Source organism: Rhinopithecus bieti, unplaced genomic scaffold (assembly GCF_001698545.2).
Source record: "Rhinopithecus bieti isolate Rb0 unplaced genomic scaffold, ASM169854v2 scaffold_10612, whole genome shotgun sequence".
NCBI lineage: Eukaryota > Metazoa > Chordata > Mammalia > Primates > Cercopithecidae > Rhinopithecus > Rhinopithecus bieti.
This window is the reverse complement of record NW_016806990.1, coordinates 115,152-133,312: the sequence shown is the minus strand read 5'-3', so window position 1 is coordinate 133,312 and position 18,161 is coordinate 115,152. Positions and strand designations below refer to the sequence as shown.

Here is an 18,161-nt window from a genome sequence, read left to right as displayed (position 1 = left end):
CACTGATTTGACCTTTATGCCTTTCTACCTTTAAAGTATCTGGGAAGAAAACCAATGACAAAGTGAAAATTAGATGTGCTGTAAATTTGAGATTGCTTTGTGGAAGCGGGCTATGCCTTCGGATATTCTGTGCTGGGAAGGGGAGCACAGGAAGCCAGTGTAGTTGGGCCCTGCGGGTGGACACTCTCCATTGAGCTTCCAGCCTCGAGACTCATCCTTTAGAAGATCCTTCTCCATCTCCCTTCTCACCCCTTCTTGTCTCTGCAGTTTGGATCAGTGCTTTTGCTCACAGAGAAGACACGTGTTCTCTTCAGGTCGTAAGACAGACCATGAGATATGCTAATGCTAGAGGGGAGAAGCCAAAATTGTTTTAGTAGCCATCCTTCAGATTCTCCAGGAAATTTTTCCACTTGTGATATGCTTTTTAGAATTTTAATACACTTTTCTTGTTTTTTCTTGATAAAAGAAATAGATAGACGTGGATATTTCTAATGATACATTTTTCTCTGCACATTGTACCGTATAAAGAACCTGGATCCTAACTCTAATTGTCCAAGACTTATTAGTAATACCATCTTGTACTTTTATTCTTACAAAGATCTATGCCATTTCTAAAATGTTTATATATACATTTATTTATTTATTTATTTATTTATTTATTTATTTATTTATTAAGACAGAGTCTCCCTCTGTCACCTAGGCTGGAGTGCAGCAGCACAATCTTGGCTCACTGCAACCTCCTCGTCTGGGTTGTAGCTATTCTTGTACTTCAGCCTCTCGAGTAGCTTGAACTACGGGGATGTGCCACCATACTTGGCTAATTTTTGTATCTTTAGAAGAGATGGGTTTTCGCCATGTTGGCCAGGCTGGTCTCAAACTCCTGGTCTCAAGTGATCTGCTTACCTTGGCCTCCCAAAGTGCTGGGATTACAGGCATCAGCCACTGCGCCTGGCCTATATCATCTTGTTTAATACTCCAAACCACCCTCTAACAAAGATAGAGGGCTTGATAGACGAGGAAAGATTGGAGTCTAAAACAGAGTTTGTTTCTTTTAATATTTAAGTTTTTTTTTCTAGTCCTGTTTTAAATATGTCACTTATATGCAGCTACTAGATACATATCACTGTCACATAGTAGCTGACTCCTCCCTCCCAATTACAGGCTATAACTATCTTGTATCAATTGATATTTATCATCTCTGTAGTTCTTATAATTATATCATAGATTATTATTAGCACTCAAGTATGGTTCACATTAGATAGTTAAGAAATGTAAATAAGAAGCTGAACACTTAAAAAAACTGACAGAACTCCCCCATAAGACAGCTTCAAAATACATGGAGCAGAAACTGACAAAACTGCAAGGAAAAATAGACAAAGCCGCAATTATGGCTTTCAATACCCCTGTCTGAATAATTGATAGAACAAGTAGATACAAAATCAGGATACAGAAGATTGAAAGTACTAATCACCTTGATAGTGACAGCCATTTATACAACAGTCTGTTCAACAACAGCAGAACACACATTTTTCTCAAGTGCACCCGGAACATTTATTAAGAGAGACTATATTCCTGGCGTTAAGCAAGAGTTTCAACAAACTTTAAAAGATTCAAGTCATACAAGATCTATTCCTTGACTACAGTGAAATTAAATTAGAACTCAGTAACAGAAAGATCCCTGGAAAATCCCCAAATGTTTGAAAACTAAACACATTTCAAATAAGCTGTGGATCAAAGAGAAGGCCAAACAGAGGAATTGGAAAATATTCTGAACTGAATGTAAATGAAAGCATCATATATCAAAATTTGTTGGATGGTATTAACTTAGTACTTAAGGGAGCACTAAACACCTGCATTAGAAAAGAAGACAGGTCTCAAATTATGACCTTGGTTTTCACACTAATAAATTTAGTAAAAACAACTGAAATTACATAGTCAGCAGGAAAAAGGAAATTCAGTCATAGTGGAAATCGAAGTGAAAAAAAAAATCAATGAAACCAAAAGCTATTTCTTTGAGATCAATAGAACTGATAAACCTCTAACCAGACTGAATATGAAAAAAATAGAAGAAACAAATTACTAATATCAGGAGTGAGAGAGATGATCTATTACAAATTCTACATATTTTTATATGTAAAAATCTATATATATTTACATCAGTTCTGTACATTACAGAATCTATCATTTATTTAAAGGATTTTTTTTCCCTTGAAATGGTTTTTATTTTATTTATTTTACTTTAAGTTCTGGGACACATGTGCAGAACGTGCAGGTTTGTTACATAGGTATACATGTACCATGGTGGTTTGCTGCACCTACTAACCCGTCATCTAGTTTTTAAGCCCCACATGCATTAGGCATTTGTCCTAATGCTCTCCTTCCCCTGCTCTCCATCCCCCAACAGGCCCCGATGTGTGATGTTCCCCTCCCTGTGTCAATGTATTCTCATTGTTCAACTCCCACTTATGAATGAGAACATGCAGTATTTGCTTTTCTGTTCCTGTGTTAGTTTGCTGAGAGTGATGGTTTCCAGCTTCATCCATATCCCTGCAAAGGACGTGAACTCGTTTTTTGTTTTGTTTTGTTTTTTTTGGTGGCTGCAATTAAGGGAATATTATAAACAACTTTATGACAATAAAGTTGACATCTTAGATGAAATGGATAAATTCCTTGATAGACACAAATTATCAAAGTTCACTCAAAAAGAAGTCAGTAACCTGCCTAGCTCTATATTAAGCAAATTGAAATTACAACTTCAAACCTTCTCACAAAGAACCAGACTCAAATATCTTCACTAGTGAAATCTATCAAATATTTAGCTAATTGTACACAAACTGTTTCAAAAAATTAAAGACTTCATTTTATCAGGTCAATATAATCCTTATATTGAAACCAGATAAAGACAGTAAAAGAAGAGAACACTAGGCTGGGTGCAGTGGCTCATGCTTGTAATCCCAGCACTTTGAGAGGCCAAGGCTGGTGAATCACCTGATGTCGGGAGTTCAAGACCAGTCTGGCCAACATGGTGAAACTCTGTCTCTACTAAAAATCCAAAAAATTAGCCGGCAGTGGTGGTGGGCACCAGCTACTTGGGAGACTGAGGCAGGAGAATCACTTGAATCGGGAGCAGGAGGTTACAGTGAACCGAGGTCACGCCACAGCTCTCCAGGCTGGGCGTGACAGAGCGAGACTCCGTCTCAAAAAAAACAAAACAAAAAACAGAAAAAAAAAAAACTACATATCAATTTCATTTCATGACATAAATGCAAAAAATTTAAACAAAATTTAATCAAATCCACCAATATTTTGAAAGGATATAACAAGTGGAATATATCCCAGGAATTCAGGGTTGGTTTAATATTCAAAGAGCAATCAATGGTGTTCATTATATTAACAAACTTTAAAAAGAAAACCTATATAATCATCTCATTAGATGCAGAAAAACTATTTGAGAAATTCTACTTCCATTCCTAACAAAAATTATCAGTAAACTAGGAGTAGAAGTGAACTCTTTAACCTGACAAAAGAGCACCTGTGAAAACTTACAGTGTCATACTTAATGGTGAAAGACGAATACTTTCCTTTATAAGATCAGGAACAAGACAGGGATGTCTGCCCTCACCACTTCTATTCAGAATTGTACTGGAGGATCCAGCTAGTGCAGATGGATAATATAAACAAATAAAAGGTCTTCACATTAGGAAAAGAGTTAAAACCATTTGTTTTCACAGACATAAATGTCTAGAAAATCTGATGGAATCTACAATTTAAAAAAGTCTACTAGAACAAAAAAGTCAATTTAGTAAGGTTGCAAAATATATGATCAATGTACAAAAATAAATTGTATTTCTCTATACTGACAGTGAGCAATCAAAATAAAATTTGAAATTTAAAAGCTGGCATTTACAATAACATCAAACATTATGAAATACTTAGGGGGCAAAATAAGTGAAATACTTGAACACTGAACAATACAAAATATTGCTGAAATTAAAGAAAGCCTATACAAGTGGGAAGATATACCTTGATCATGCATCAGAAGATAGTATTGTTATTTGAACAGACACTTCAACAAAGAGGATATTCAGATGGTAAATAGCACATATTTACCATCTCAACTATGGATGTTCGGATACTCAGCATCCTTAGTTATTACGAAAATACAAATTAAACACACAGATACCACTATTAACCTATTTGACAAAATTTAAAAGACTGAACGTACCAAGTACTGGAGAGGATGTTGAGGAACAGAAGCTTTCATACACTGCTGGTGGAAGTGTAAAATGGAACCGCTTTGTCAAATAGTTTGGCTGTTTTAAGAAAACTAAATGTAACACCTGTCGTACTATCCAGCCATTCTACTCCTGTTTATTCACACATAAAAATTAAATATATGCTGATATAAAGACTTGTAGACAGATACTACTAGGAGCTTTATTTGTAATGGACAAAAACGGGAAACAACACAAAGGTCCATCGATAGGTGAATAAACAAGTTGTGTTGTATCATCCAGTGGGACACTCAGCAATAAAAGGAATGCGCTATTGATATATACAGCATGGATGAATCATAAAATAATTAGGCTGACTTAAGCCAGACACCACACTTTTTCAAAAAAGAGTAAATACTCCGTGATTACATTTATATAAAACTTCAGAAAATGCAAAATAGCATAAAGCAACAGAAAGCGTATTAGTGATTGCTTGGTGATGAAGGGAGGAAGGAACAGATATATGCAGGAGGGAGGAAATTGCAAACTACGACAAGGAAACTTTTGAGGGTGAAGAATCTAATAACTGTCTTAAGTGTGATGATGGTTTTACAGATGTACACATATGTCCAAACTTGTAAAACTGTAGTTTATATATATGCACTTTGTCAGTTGTACCTCAATAAAGTGGCATTTTAATAAAACAATGTTAATAAGAATATTCTTATTAATTCATTTCTGACCTTCAAGAGAACAACAGACTCTGTTGAACTCTTGCTATATCCAGTACACGGTGCCTACCTATATTGTTCTTGGTTAAAGTTTATGACAACTGAGAAATAGGTGCTTTCTCACTGTTGAAGCAGTTATAGCTTGGGGATGTTAGGTAAATTGTCCAGGGTCAGCAGCCAGGAAGAAGTGAGATAAGGTTTCCAAATCAGGCTTTCTGGCTCCAACTGTGCTTGCTGGTCAGCCTTCAATTGTACTTCTTCCTCAATGTGATGTGGCTAAGTCTGTGTTGGAATCTCAAAATCACCTGTCCAGGGATTTTACTAACCATTATTTTTTTCTGTGTTTGGCTGTTACAAGTTGGTTATTTTATGTTGAAAACAGATGTTTTCTGCTAAAAGAGAAGACAGCTATTCTTAGTTATTTGGAGACAGTTCTTTGAAGGTACTCTGTGTGTGTGTTAGGTTGATCTGCCATGCCGCCACAGCCTGGCCAGTCTTATTTGTCAGACAGCATCCATTCGCTGGTGAACTCTGACAGGTGGTAACATTATGTATTAATAGCCCCTGATACCAAATTCAGCCTACAATTTTATGACAAACTATTCTTTACTGTAAAGCTTTTTTTCTTAAATTATCCACTAGATGGCAGCAGATCCATGTGGAATAGAATGGGTCTTCATTGCTATAGACGAAGAGCCAGAAATGGGACACTGTTTTGTTTTTGATGACCCAGTAGTGCCTCATTTTTGGATGTGTAGGAAATGGTATTCTTTTTCTGTTATGAAAAAATGTAACATACTCTTTGAAGTCAGGTCTGTGGAAGTGAGTAGTGGTACAGATAGTTCAAAATTGTAGATAATGCAAAAATAATTTTTTCTTTGTATTCTCATAGAGACACATGTTGATTTAATCCTATCTGTATGCATTAGATGAACTTTTCTTCAAGAAACTGTTTATGCTTAAATAATTCTTTTTATGGTTGGAAAAACTGCAGCTTGTTTCATGAGTTTTTTTCTTTAATTGGACCTAGGCCAATCAAAATAGAAGATGACTGTCCTATAAATTCATAGCACCTAAGCCTAGATAATGAAGTGAAATCCTACAGACTGGACTTGGGAGAAAGTAGGAGGATTATTTATTTTTCCAGATCACCATACTGCTTGTCATCTGACTAGAAACTTCTTATCTCCCTTTCTCTAAGCTTATTTTCTCAAGCATTTTGAATATGGTCAATTGTGGTGTGGCAGAAGATCCTGTGAACCCACATATCCTACTATCCATGCCTTCTAGAAGAGGAAGAACTTAGGAGATAGCCAAAAACCAGAGAGTAATAAAATAATAGAGTGCTAACAATATTTTGCAGCAAATATGCTATAAAATGCTTATCCAAAACAATGAAAAGTATTTTGTTTCTAAATTAGTATAAGAGCAACAGATGAAAATGAGGTACTCAAGCCAGCACCTATGATGGGTGAATAACCTGAGAATCAAATAAATTCAACTCAGTGTACATGCATGCATGTTCAATGGAAATTTTGTGACATTGTTAAATATTTTACTAGATAGACTTAACAATGTAGTGACTACAGCAGATCCTCCATTTCCGTGGGTTCTGCATGGATTCAACCAACCATGGAACAAAATATTCAGAAAATTTAAAAAATAAAAAATACAAATAAAACACAGCACATGATAACAAGTTACATATCATTTATTTTATATTAGGTATTGTAAGTAATGTAGAGATGATATTCAGGAGGATGCACATAGGTTATATGCAAATACTCTGCCATTTTATATTAGCAACTTGAGCATCTGTGGATTTTGTTATCTGTGGGAGGTGGATGGAGGGAGGCATGGAACCAATCCTCTAGGGATAGTGAAGGATGACAGTACATTCAAATAACATGCCAAGTTGAGTTTTAAATACAAGGTTTTGTAATGTTTAATAATTGAGGACAAGGACCGGCCAACTTTCCCTGTAAAGGGTGGACACTTTTAGACTTTCTTGCATTTTCTTTTTTTTTTTTTGTTAACCCTTTAACACTGTAGCAACAGTTCTTAGCTTGGAAGTCTATACAAAACCAGATTTCAGGCTCTACGGGCCATAATTTGTTGACCCTGGTGTAGGAGGGTAATGCTAGTTGTATATAAAATGAAGTCTCTGGAATCTTGGCAGTTCATAAAACCCGGAGAAAGAGCAGGCATTTCTTTCTTGATCACTTTCAGCTGGAAGAAGGACCCCTGTGATCCACTGCCGGACCTAAACTGACTTTGAGCACTGCTGGAAACCTCTAAACATCTCAGTTCAACTCCTTCAGTTTACTTTTTCAATCTAGACACACTTATTTTTTCTTTGTTTGCTTTGTCAACTGTTGCACACCTGGATTATGAAATAATGTGTTTTAACATCTTTTACTTTCAGTCCTTTTAACACACTGAAAAAAGTTTTTTGAAAACCAAGAAATCTACATTCTAACCCTAACTCTTCTCATAAATAGCTATAGTTGTTGGAACAAGTTAGTTATTCTGTCTGGTTCTCAACTTCTTTGTTTATAAAATAGGATTGAACTAATACCATATAATATTTCTTCCAAATTTGATTTAGTAGTTTCAGATTTATGTTTCTGTAATCCCTTTATCACCTGATCAGATGATGCCTTTAATTGATCCTCAAGTGTAGACCTGCTCAATTTAAAGGAACACAATCAAATTAATGTTGATGTTCAACAGCCCTCCCATTGTGCCTGGTACATAGTAGATGCCCAGTAAATGTGTGTCGAATGAATCAATGAGTGAATAATAAATGGGCATAACTACCTTTCTTAACTCTCTATTTATTTATGCTTTATGTTTTAGAAATACATATTATTATATAAGTTTCGGTCTTTCCAGTATTCTTTTTATGGTTCACTCATAAAACTATTCATTGAGGGTCAACAATATGATAAATTCTGGAAATAACAAAATGAATAAAACTTAGTCTTTGCCTTTAAGAAGTTTGCCTTCTAGTTAGGGTGACTAATAGGTATTCTGATCATTTCAGTGTATGTCTGAGTATGACATTAGAGGTTTGAATCTCCAAACTGAAATGTCCTATTTCTTACCCTTCAAACCATAACAAATGCCACCTTCATTACAGCTTTTTGGATTGTTCTCCAATAGAACACATATATTATGGATCATTGTTTGAAACATTGTTATAGCATTTGTTGCTGCTGCTCCCTCTGAGTTTGTATGGTGTTTGTACTTTCTTTTTGTCCTTTTCTAGATTGTATGCTGCATAAGTGTAGGGGGACTTGTCTTCCATTTCTATTCATGAGAAGCAACTCGCTCTCATTAGTTAAATGCATTCTATTAGGCAATAACATAATGGTTGTTTTCTAAGAGGCTTCATTTTATGAGTCATTGTATTATCTTAAAAAATTGTTTCAGAGTGACAAGGAGGTTGTTAGCCAGAGCATTTGATTTTTAAGAAATTTCAGTATCTATAAAACCTAAATCTATAAAACCAAAAGCACAGAGTAAATGTAGCTTTTAATTATAACTAGATTGTTAGTGATAGTGACTAATACTTTCATTGTTAATCACCTGAATTATGATGAAGGTAAGCAATGTTCAAATAATCTTAAAACAGTTTTGTTGCTTTGACCATCAGTTTTTTTTTCCCCCTCCAAAGACTGGCTCTGTGATGCTGCTTCTCAGTGGTCATAATATTATAACCAAAAAGATCCCAGTGTAATAGTAGCTTTGGGTATTAGGTGACCCAAAATAAATTTCACTGTAATTTATCCCTTTTGTTTTCTACAGTGAATACACTTCCTTTTTTTGTACCTAAGCTTAAAAACAAAAGCTCCTGCCTGACATACTGCTGCTATCCCTCATACAACGAGAACTCCTTTCCCATTTCCACAGAAGGGATAAAACAGGTCTCTTTAGTTCCTGTAGCCAATGCCAAATCTAGGGGGTGTTTCCTGTGCGCTCCTCTCTTTCAGCAAAACTGAACAGCGGTATCCCTTAGCCTGTGGAACAGTGTCTCAGTGTAACCACAAACAGTACGTTCTATATATAACAGTGGTGGAAGTAGATAGGAAAGGAGACAGTTAATATATCTAAATATATACATTGCAGAGCAAGAGAAAGAATATTGGCAGGTCCTCAGTTGCCACTCTACAGCTGATCACAGGCTGCGGTTTGTATTACTGTTTTCCTGTTATAATAACCATTCCACGTTCCTCTTGCTTTCTTTCAGCACCTGAGCTGTTTGGGATAACCCAGATTTTCAGCCCTGGGTCCTTGTTGCTTCTGCTCACAGGCTATGCGGTACTCACTTTTATGACTGTAGATGGCAGCATTATCAGGTCCCCTCCAGGTCATCTCCCTTTTACTTGTGTATGAGCATACCCCAACTTCTGCTTAATAATTACCTCAATCAACATACTACCTTGGCCCTAAATGACCAGTTGTAGTCTTAAAAACGTGATTGTTTTCCTCACTTGAATATTGTCTCTAAATCACCTTGAGAGATGGAAAAAATTGTACAAATGGATAATTAGGTGTAATTGTGAAATACTGCACTTTGTCCCCTTACTTCCCAAATCCAAGTTTCTTTCTGGCTGTAGGTGAAACAGCACCCTGGAGTGCTGGTTCTTTGAGACCATAAAAATCCTATAGGACAGCACTTCAGTTTCCCAAGATGCTTGTCTCCCAGGTGGTGCCAGGATTGAGTCTCAGTAGGCCATAAACATTCTAGAAGTCCAGCAGCTTCTAGATAACAGAATGCATGGCAGAGCAGTGAATCCCGTTGTCCTTAGAACACCGTTAATTTTTTTTCTCTGTAGTTTCTTGATCAGAAGCATCAGTGTGTGGAACACCTTGATTGTGACTAATAGGTGGACTAGGAGTCTGGTAGATGCATGGGGTGGGGCGAGTGGGGACAGGCAGCAGGGGGCGCAGTGGGTGCTTAGAGGATGCATAACAGAACCCAGAGTAGTATCATTGAAGTGAATATAAAATTCTGCCTCCTCCAAGACGGAAGGAGCACAGTTATCTTGTCACCAGCTAGCTGGGTCAACCCTCAACAACGTCACATCACTAGTTTGCTTTTTATTTTTAAATTAGCACGTTATTCAAAGTGTTTGTAAAGATAATTAGAAAATAAAATGGGTAAAATCATCTCTGTAGAGCATATGGATATGCATCTGGGAAGTCCAAAGGATGAATGAAAACATTAATACAAAAAATCAAAAATAATTTACTAGGGTATAACATGAGATTGCTATTGCTGCAAATTGGTGTATGGCAATGGCCATGGTCATGTCCATCTGAGTAAGGGGAAATCCATATTGGTGAGCCTCCCTCTGGCTTTTGTTCTGACAACCATTGCTAGTTTATTATTTCACTGAACAAGTGCTTCAGGAGTTGGGGTGAGGGATAGGCTGACTGACATACGTAGAGCAAAATGTAGAAAGGCTGTACCAACAAGAGAACACCCAATTCATGGTGAACAGCTTGGCTGCTTGGTTACCTTGTACCGTTGTGTACTCTATCCAGGGCTCAGTAGCAAGGCCAGAATGAGTCCTCAAAAGGATGGTTTTGCTCCAACATTCTGAGGGACCCCTGTGTTTTTCCTGTTGGGATTTGCCACTAGTTTTCTTCAGTGCCCTGAAATTACACAGGCTTGGTGTACCATTGGATTAGCTGAGTCATTAAAGCCAAGTTGTAGATCTGCTTATACCACCACTTGAACTCTCTGGATGGCCTTTTCTTTTTGGGAATTGAAGCTGAAGCTGGTAACCATTGGGTCATTCAGTAAAGGGTGGAAGCAGCATTAAAAAGTCTGTTTCTCATTTGTACTTGAGTCTACAAAGAAAAGCACTTTGCAGAAGTATGTCAGTTATCTACAGATTAATTCACGAAGATTTTTCACTGAGGAAACACTGCCCTGTATTTTCATGGCTTTATTTTCTACCTGCTGGCTTACTTATGCTTTGCAGACATCTAAGAGTACATGTTGCTTCCTGCTTTTCTGGTCCTAAAAGCAGATGTAACCAGTCTATTGGACTAATGTAGTGTCCTGTAGGAGGAGATGATCCGTATCCTTGACGACGAAATTGTAGTACAGAGATAGAGAGTGTACATAACCATGAGATAAGCCTGTGAAGGCTTGCTGATGTCCCATCCCATTGATAGTAAATCCTTCCTCATGTTCTCTGTCTTTTAGGATAGAGCAAAAAGTATTTGCCATATCAGCAGGTATATACAAGTTGCTAGAGATTGTGATGCTCTGTTGTAGTACATCTATCACATTTTGAGGAACATTGCAGTTGGAGTCACCACCTGAATAGCTTTTGCTAGTTGTCATGAGCTTTAGCCTTCTGCATCCTCCAGATAGACCGGTTAAATGGGAATGAGAGGCATGTCCACTCCCTGCTCTTTCTGTCCTTTGTGGTGGCATTTCTGAGTAATTCCCAGGGAACAGATAATGCCCTTGGTTTTATTGTTTTATTAGAATGGGTCCCCAAGGAGTTCCAATGATTCCTTTCTTCCATAAGAGCCCTTACTTAGGGAGTATGAGTGAGAACTGGGGGTTGCTGAGTATATCTGTTATCTGTTCAGAAACCGGAAATTACCACATAGTGGAACTAGGCACCCACTGGGCCTGTCAGAATCCATTTCTACTCAATTCTTTAATTGGCTGAGTAATTTTATATAGCATTCATATAGTGTACTTGTTTGTACTTTGCAAGATTGATATGCATTTCAGTCCTTTTTGTGCTATTCGGTTTATTCATGAATATTAAAGTTCCTATTCTTGGCCCATTTTTCTTTTTTTTTTGTTATACTTTAAGTTCTGGGATACATGTGCAGAACGTGCAGGTTTGTTACGTAGGTATACACGTGTCTTGGCCCATTTTTCTACTGGATTGTCTGACATTTTCTAAATTATTTCTAGTTGACTATTGCTCCCTCTTTCTTATATATTATGTAGTCTATACCTTTTGTTTTTAAGGCTTTTGGTTGCAATTATATCCTCAACTGCTTTTCATAATTTTTACTGATCAGAAATGTGAAAATTTAATTATCAGTGAAGTTGAAATTTTGTTATATATACATTTGGCTTTTGTAAATTGCAAGATTATAACCTTTGTCCATTTTTTGGGGGGCTGTTTTTCTGTTACCAAAAATAACTACCATTGTAGTTTAACCTCTTTCCTCTTCATATCCTGCAGTCTCCCATGTGTATATAAACACACACTTACATAAGTACTTGTGATATATGTACACATTTTTTATATAACATTTAACAAAGTTCTTTTATGTAGTCAAATTTGTCAATATTTTCCTCTGTGGGTTTTAGTTTTGTATCATCCTTAGCTAATATTTTATGTCCCTTACTCCAAGATCATATATAAGATCATATGATAAAAACATTTATATTTGTTATAGCAGTTTAATATTTTCAATTTTACTATTTAAATTAATGGTTTCTTAAAAATGTATTTTGCTATATGCTGGGAGGTAGGGTTCTTTCTCCCCCGCCCAAATGGTTAGTCAGTTTTCCTGGTGTCATTTATTAAATAATTTATTTTTTCTCACTTGCTATGATTTTTTCCTAAAGAACATTACCGTTTAGAGTTGAGAGAAACACCTGCCAGTAGTCTGTCGATGCCCATACTACAGTTTGTTTTATCAATACACTTAAGAAAATAAAGCCCCTATAAGGCAGTTCAAGAAAATCTGTTGAGGTTGAGAGGGAATATATAGCTAATCACAAGCAGCCATAAGTTAAACACAGCAAACAAAATTCGTTCATCTTATGAAAGGAAAATCAACTCCCAAAAGCAAAATAAATTCCTATTAAATTAGCCAAATGCTAACAGTTGCTATATGCTTTGACTCCTCTCTAGTCTTTCTGTTTTTCAGCTTTGACTTAAAAGCAGTGTTTATTACTTCATTCCCAGTGACCAAAACTTATCCTGCATTTTGTAATACTTTATCGTTCCCTTGAGCATGTAAATAATGAATATTTTTAAAGCATTTAAGCTATATAAGTAAACCACTCATTTAAATAAAAAGAATGGGGGGGTTAGATTGTAAGAGTTCTTTGGATTTTCAGATTGTTTCTACTTGACGTTTTATTTATGTACCATGACATTTTATTTATGTCCCCACACACATAAAACTGTATCGATCCTCCCCTTTTGTGTAGAGCCTTTTTTTAAAAAAAATTGCAATAGTCGTAGACTTCCGGATTGTGAGTTTAACATGACTTTTAAGCCCTGGACTTCTTATTTTAAAATTTTTAAGGACTCTAAACCTCACAAAATATATATAAAAGTATAGTACAATGAACCTTTCATCTGGATTCACCAGTTGTGGGCATTTTTCAACTTCTGTTTAATGTGTTTTTTACTTTCTGTATTCAAATTTCTCCAATTGTCCCTACGATTTTTTTTATAGTACTTGCTTTTTCCTGATTCAGAATCCAGTCAAAAATCATGCAGTGTCTTTTGGGTATTTTAATTCTTTAATTTAGAAAGCATCCCTGTCTTTGTCAAATTTTTTCTTCCCTTTTTTGACATTGACTTCTTTAAATGCTCAGGCAAGTTATCTCGTAGATTGTCCCACAATCTAGACTGGTCTAATTTCTTTTTGTGATTAGATTCATGTTAAATATTTTGGCAAGAAAAATCCATAGAGCATATTGTGACTTTCTCACTGCAGCATGTCACAAGGTTCATAATGTCAGTTTTTTCCATTCTCACTGCTAAATTTGGTCATTTGTTTTCAGACAACAGATTTATATATGATAAAGTTATGTCTTTTGTAATTAATGTCATCTGTGTGGTGGTAATTTAAGTTGTGTGAATGTCCTGTGATTTTAGCATTTTTTGATGATCTTGCTAAAATCAGTTATTACATGGTTAATTGAAAAATGATTTTTTCTAATTCTATTATTCCTTTCTCATTTATTAACTATAACTTATTTACATTATATTCTAATGAAATGTGTAATCGTTACTTATTTTCCTCACCATTTTTATGCTAGTAGCATTAAAGTCTGTGTGCCATTGTATTTAATATCCTGATGGGAGAAGGAAGAAGATAGTATTTTGGGGTCATATGTGCATTTTCACAAGTTAACATTCCCACACAATTTCCTCTTAAAATTAATTCATTTTGTTACTAATTAGATTTAAGTAAACCGTTTATTCTTTTCCCAGTTAATATTTTCTATTTTCGTCTTTGTTTTTCTGTCTGTTTTCAACTGCCCTATTGCTTGTACATATTTTTAACTCATTGTTTCTGTTGCCTTAACTTTTGTGACAATTAATACATGAATTTTCTATTATAATAGCTGTAGAAATACAAAGAACTCTGAATCAACTTGGAACACCTCAAGATTCACCTGAATTGAGGCAACAGCTGTAAGTATCTAGTTAAACAAATAAAAGAGAAAGGAAAAACTCTATTGCTATTATTCTGTTGCTTTTACAGTATGTAGTGTTATGTTTATTGGAGGAAAAAAATGGAAAACCAATGGAGTTTTCCTGCTACCTTATCCATACATTTGTACCAAGCTTTTGTGTAGATTTTTCCCTGTCTGGAGTAGGAAGGTGTTTTTATTTAAAAAATCTGGCAGGCCGAGGCAGGCAGATCACAAGTTCAGGAGTTTGAGAACAGCCTGGCCAATATGGTGCAACCCCATCTCTACCAAAAATACAAAAATTAGCCAGGCGTGGTGGCAGGCTTCTGTAGTCCCAGCTACTCAGGAGGCTGAGGCAGGAGAATCTCTTGAACGTGGAAGGTGGAGTTTGCAGTGAGCCGAGATCACACCACTGCACTCCAGCATGGGCAACTGAGCAAGACTCTGTCTCAAAAAAAAAAAAAAAAAAAAGAAAATTCTTTGATAGGCTTACCCTATCAAAGCAGAATTTCTTTAGTTGCATTTCTTATAGTTTTAGGTAGGTTGTTTTGACAGCCGTTGAAAATTATACTCTAGTATCTCAATTTATGTGATTTACTTTCCGTAGCTAACAATCCCTGCAGTCACCAGAGTTTAATTTGGTTTAGATCCAGTACATATCCAGCTACGTGAGCTGTCTCCCCACAAGTTTATACCTACATCCTTGAATTTCAGAGAGCATTAGCTTCCGTTTAAAAAAAAAGTTATAATGAATTATGTAGTACATATTCCGGTAAATTAACAGCATTGTTAGAAGACCAGCAGTCATAGCAATAATATTTTGTCTGTGGTATGTTACGGATTTTACAGAGTATTTTTACATATTTTCTCATTTAAACCTTACAGAATTGGAGTAAGAGAAATAGACCAAAAAAACTGTTTCCATTTTGTTCATGTCTCTTATGGGTTTAATGAGTTGCCCAATGTCATTTAAAACTTAACTCTTAAATTTTATTTCAGTACTGTTACAGCTGTAAATTTCAAGTCACATATCTAGTAAGCGATACTTCTAAATAACATTAACTGTAGAGGGAAAATTGCAAAGAGAATGATATTAAAAGATAGGTAATAGGAATTCATATTTTAGGAAGTACAGTTTGAAGAACTTACAATTATCTCTAATTTATATTTTATTTTCCACAGTGGGTAAGTGTCAGAATGGTAAAAATGCTCCAAACCACAATCCATTAAACTAAATTAAAATGGAATAGAAGTACATAATTCATAATAGTTCTAATATTTTCATAGAGTTAATAGTGAAGATTCTGAATATATATCCGTAGTCACTAAGAATTTTTTTTTTTTTTTTTTTTTTTTTTTTTTTTTTTTTGAGACAGGATCTCATGCTGTCACCCAGGCTGGAGTGCAGTGACTTGATCACGGTTCACTGCAGCCTGGACCTCCCAGGCTCAATCGATTCTCCCACCTCAGCCTCCTGTGTAGCTGGGAATACAGGCATGTCCACCATGCCTGGCTAATTTTTGTATTTTTTTGTGGGGATGGTGTTTTGCCATGTTGCCTGGACTGGTCTTCAATTCTGGACTCAGACAGTCCCCCCACCTCAACCTCCCAGAGTGCTGTGATTACAGACATGAGCCACCATATCGGGCCTAAGGTCTTCTTTTTAAAACTTTGATTATATTATGATTTCCAGAGATTTACAAAAATGCATTAAAGATAGGGTATTTGGTAAATAGAGATAGAAACAGATTTTAATTACCCTTTGTCAGCCAAATACAGATCCCTATTCTTAAGCATATTCTTATACAATATCTCGTTATTTTAAAGGACCCTAAGTGTGACCAGACCATATTTAAAATGAGATGAAATATATGAGAGGTACTGATGTTGTAATTTGTAAAACATCACAATATGAGCTTTTTCTTTAGTGTCATGTTTTCAAATTGGAAATCTTTTCAATTTATAAGCTAGCTAGATAAAATATGGGTATGTAGTCAGCACTCTGTAGCCATAGATCGTATGTCTCCAGATTCAACCAACTGCAGGTCAAAAATATTCAAGAAAAAAATAGCAATACAATAATAAAGAAACAAAAACTGAACTATAAAATATGGCCACTATTACATAGCATTTACATTATTTTATTGGGTATTACAAATAATCTAGAGATGATTTAAAGATATGAGAAGATATGCATAGATTATATGCAAATTATATACCTTTTTATATCAGGGACTTGAGCATCAACGGATTTAGGTATCCACAGGGGTCCTGGAAGCAATCCCCTGCAGATACTGAGGGATAACTATGATTTACTTCTTTTATTTATTGTGTTCCTTCCCTTTACAAGGAAATGCTATTATTTTTTCCAGCGCAAACTTAAATAATAGTAAATTTGTATCAATATTGTCTCTTCCCTTTTATTTTATTTTATTTTTTGGGACAAGAGTTTTCCTCTGTTGCTCAGGCTGAAGTGCAGTGGTGCAATCTGAGCTCACTGCAACTTCCACCTCTCATGTTTAAGTGATCCTCCTGCCTCAGCCTCTCAAGTAGCTGGGATTATAGGCATGCACCACTGCACCTGGCTAATTTTTTTTATTTTTGGTAGAGATGGGGTTTTGCCATGTTGGCCAAGTTGGTCTCAAACTCCTGGCCACAAGTGATCCGCCTGCCTCAGCCTCTCAAAGTATTGGGATGACAGGTGTGAGCCAGTGTGTCTGGCCACCACCACCTTTTTTTTTTTTTTTTTTTTAAAGTATCTGTAGCATATAGAGAATAGCATCTATTCACATAGAGAAATAAGAGAGGCCAGTTATAACTAGATCTGGGAACTGGGCAAAGTCTAAGGCAACAAATCTTTTCTTGCTCACCTGACCTTCCAGGTGTGAGATGCAGATTAAGGATTGCCACATCCCCAGTATCTCAAACAAAGGATCAGGCATCCGACAGTCTCTCCTTCAAGTTCCCTCTGATTTGAGTCATCTGTGTTTCTAAGTGGTCATTGATATTGATTTCTCTAAGCTCACCTACCCTGTGTCAGTGAAGAACCTGACATGTAATATTTGCTCAATATTTATCAAAGAATAGGATATGAAATTTTTTTGATAGAGAAAGTTGAGAGCCAGTTTATGAAAAGGCAATTTTTGTACAACTCTTTGTCAGTGTTGATTCAAATGGCAGAGTTGTAGCTTAAAGAAGTATATTAGTCCTTTGGTTGTAATGCGTGTTTTCTCACTTTAGGCAACAGAAGCAGCAGTATACTAACCAGCTTGCCAAAGAAACAGATAAGTACATTAAAGAGTTTGGATCTCTGCCCACCACCCCCAGTGAACAGGTATCAAGCTTTAAGACACATTGTTGATGCATTGAATGCGAAAAAAACCAAATACGTTGTAGGATCTTTGAACTGTTACGCTAGAAAGGAAATTATGCTAGAAAGGAAATCAAAAATAATTCTGTTTGAGATTAGTTCACAGAACACAAAACTATATTTAATTGCTTAGGTAGTATCCTGTGGTTCAATAAAGCAAAAATTATTTCCATGCATTTGCCCTGACCCATAATTAAGTAAGTTCTCAGAAAATGCTTCCTGAGTAATTATTTCCTGGCCTTCCGGGGCTGAGTGCGTGGAACATGCAAGCTCATTCAAGATGTGAGGTGTCCTGGGGGCACATATTTATTTCCCTGCTTATTTAATGGAAGTTATTACTTAGCTAAAAGTATAAGGCTTTATTTGCCTGAAAAGGAATTACTTTAAAATAGCCTCAAAATAATGAGCTAGTTTTT

The 18,161-nt window shown here is 35.9% G+C and overlaps 1 protein-coding gene across 2 annotated transcripts in view; it reads left to right on the top strand.

Annotated features, from left to right (window-relative positions):
• Positions 1-18,161, top strand: part of STX7 (syntaxin 7) — a 54,861-nt gene that overhangs the window by 22,595 nt on the left and 14,105 nt on the right. The window contains exons 1-3 of one of the 2 annotated variants that reach the window (XM_017879592.1): positions 9,204-9,317; positions 14,307-14,376; positions 17,616-17,709. In XM_017879592.1, the coding sequence (XP_017735081.1) occupies positions 9,281-9,317; positions 14,307-14,376; positions 17,616-17,709 (201 nt within the window). In that variant the 5' untranslated portion in view covers positions 9,204-9,280. Of the gene's footprint in view, positions 1-9,203; positions 9,318-14,306; positions 14,377-17,615; positions 17,710-18,161 lie in introns of those variants that run through there. The other variant, XM_017879591.1, reaches the window with a different exon arrangement.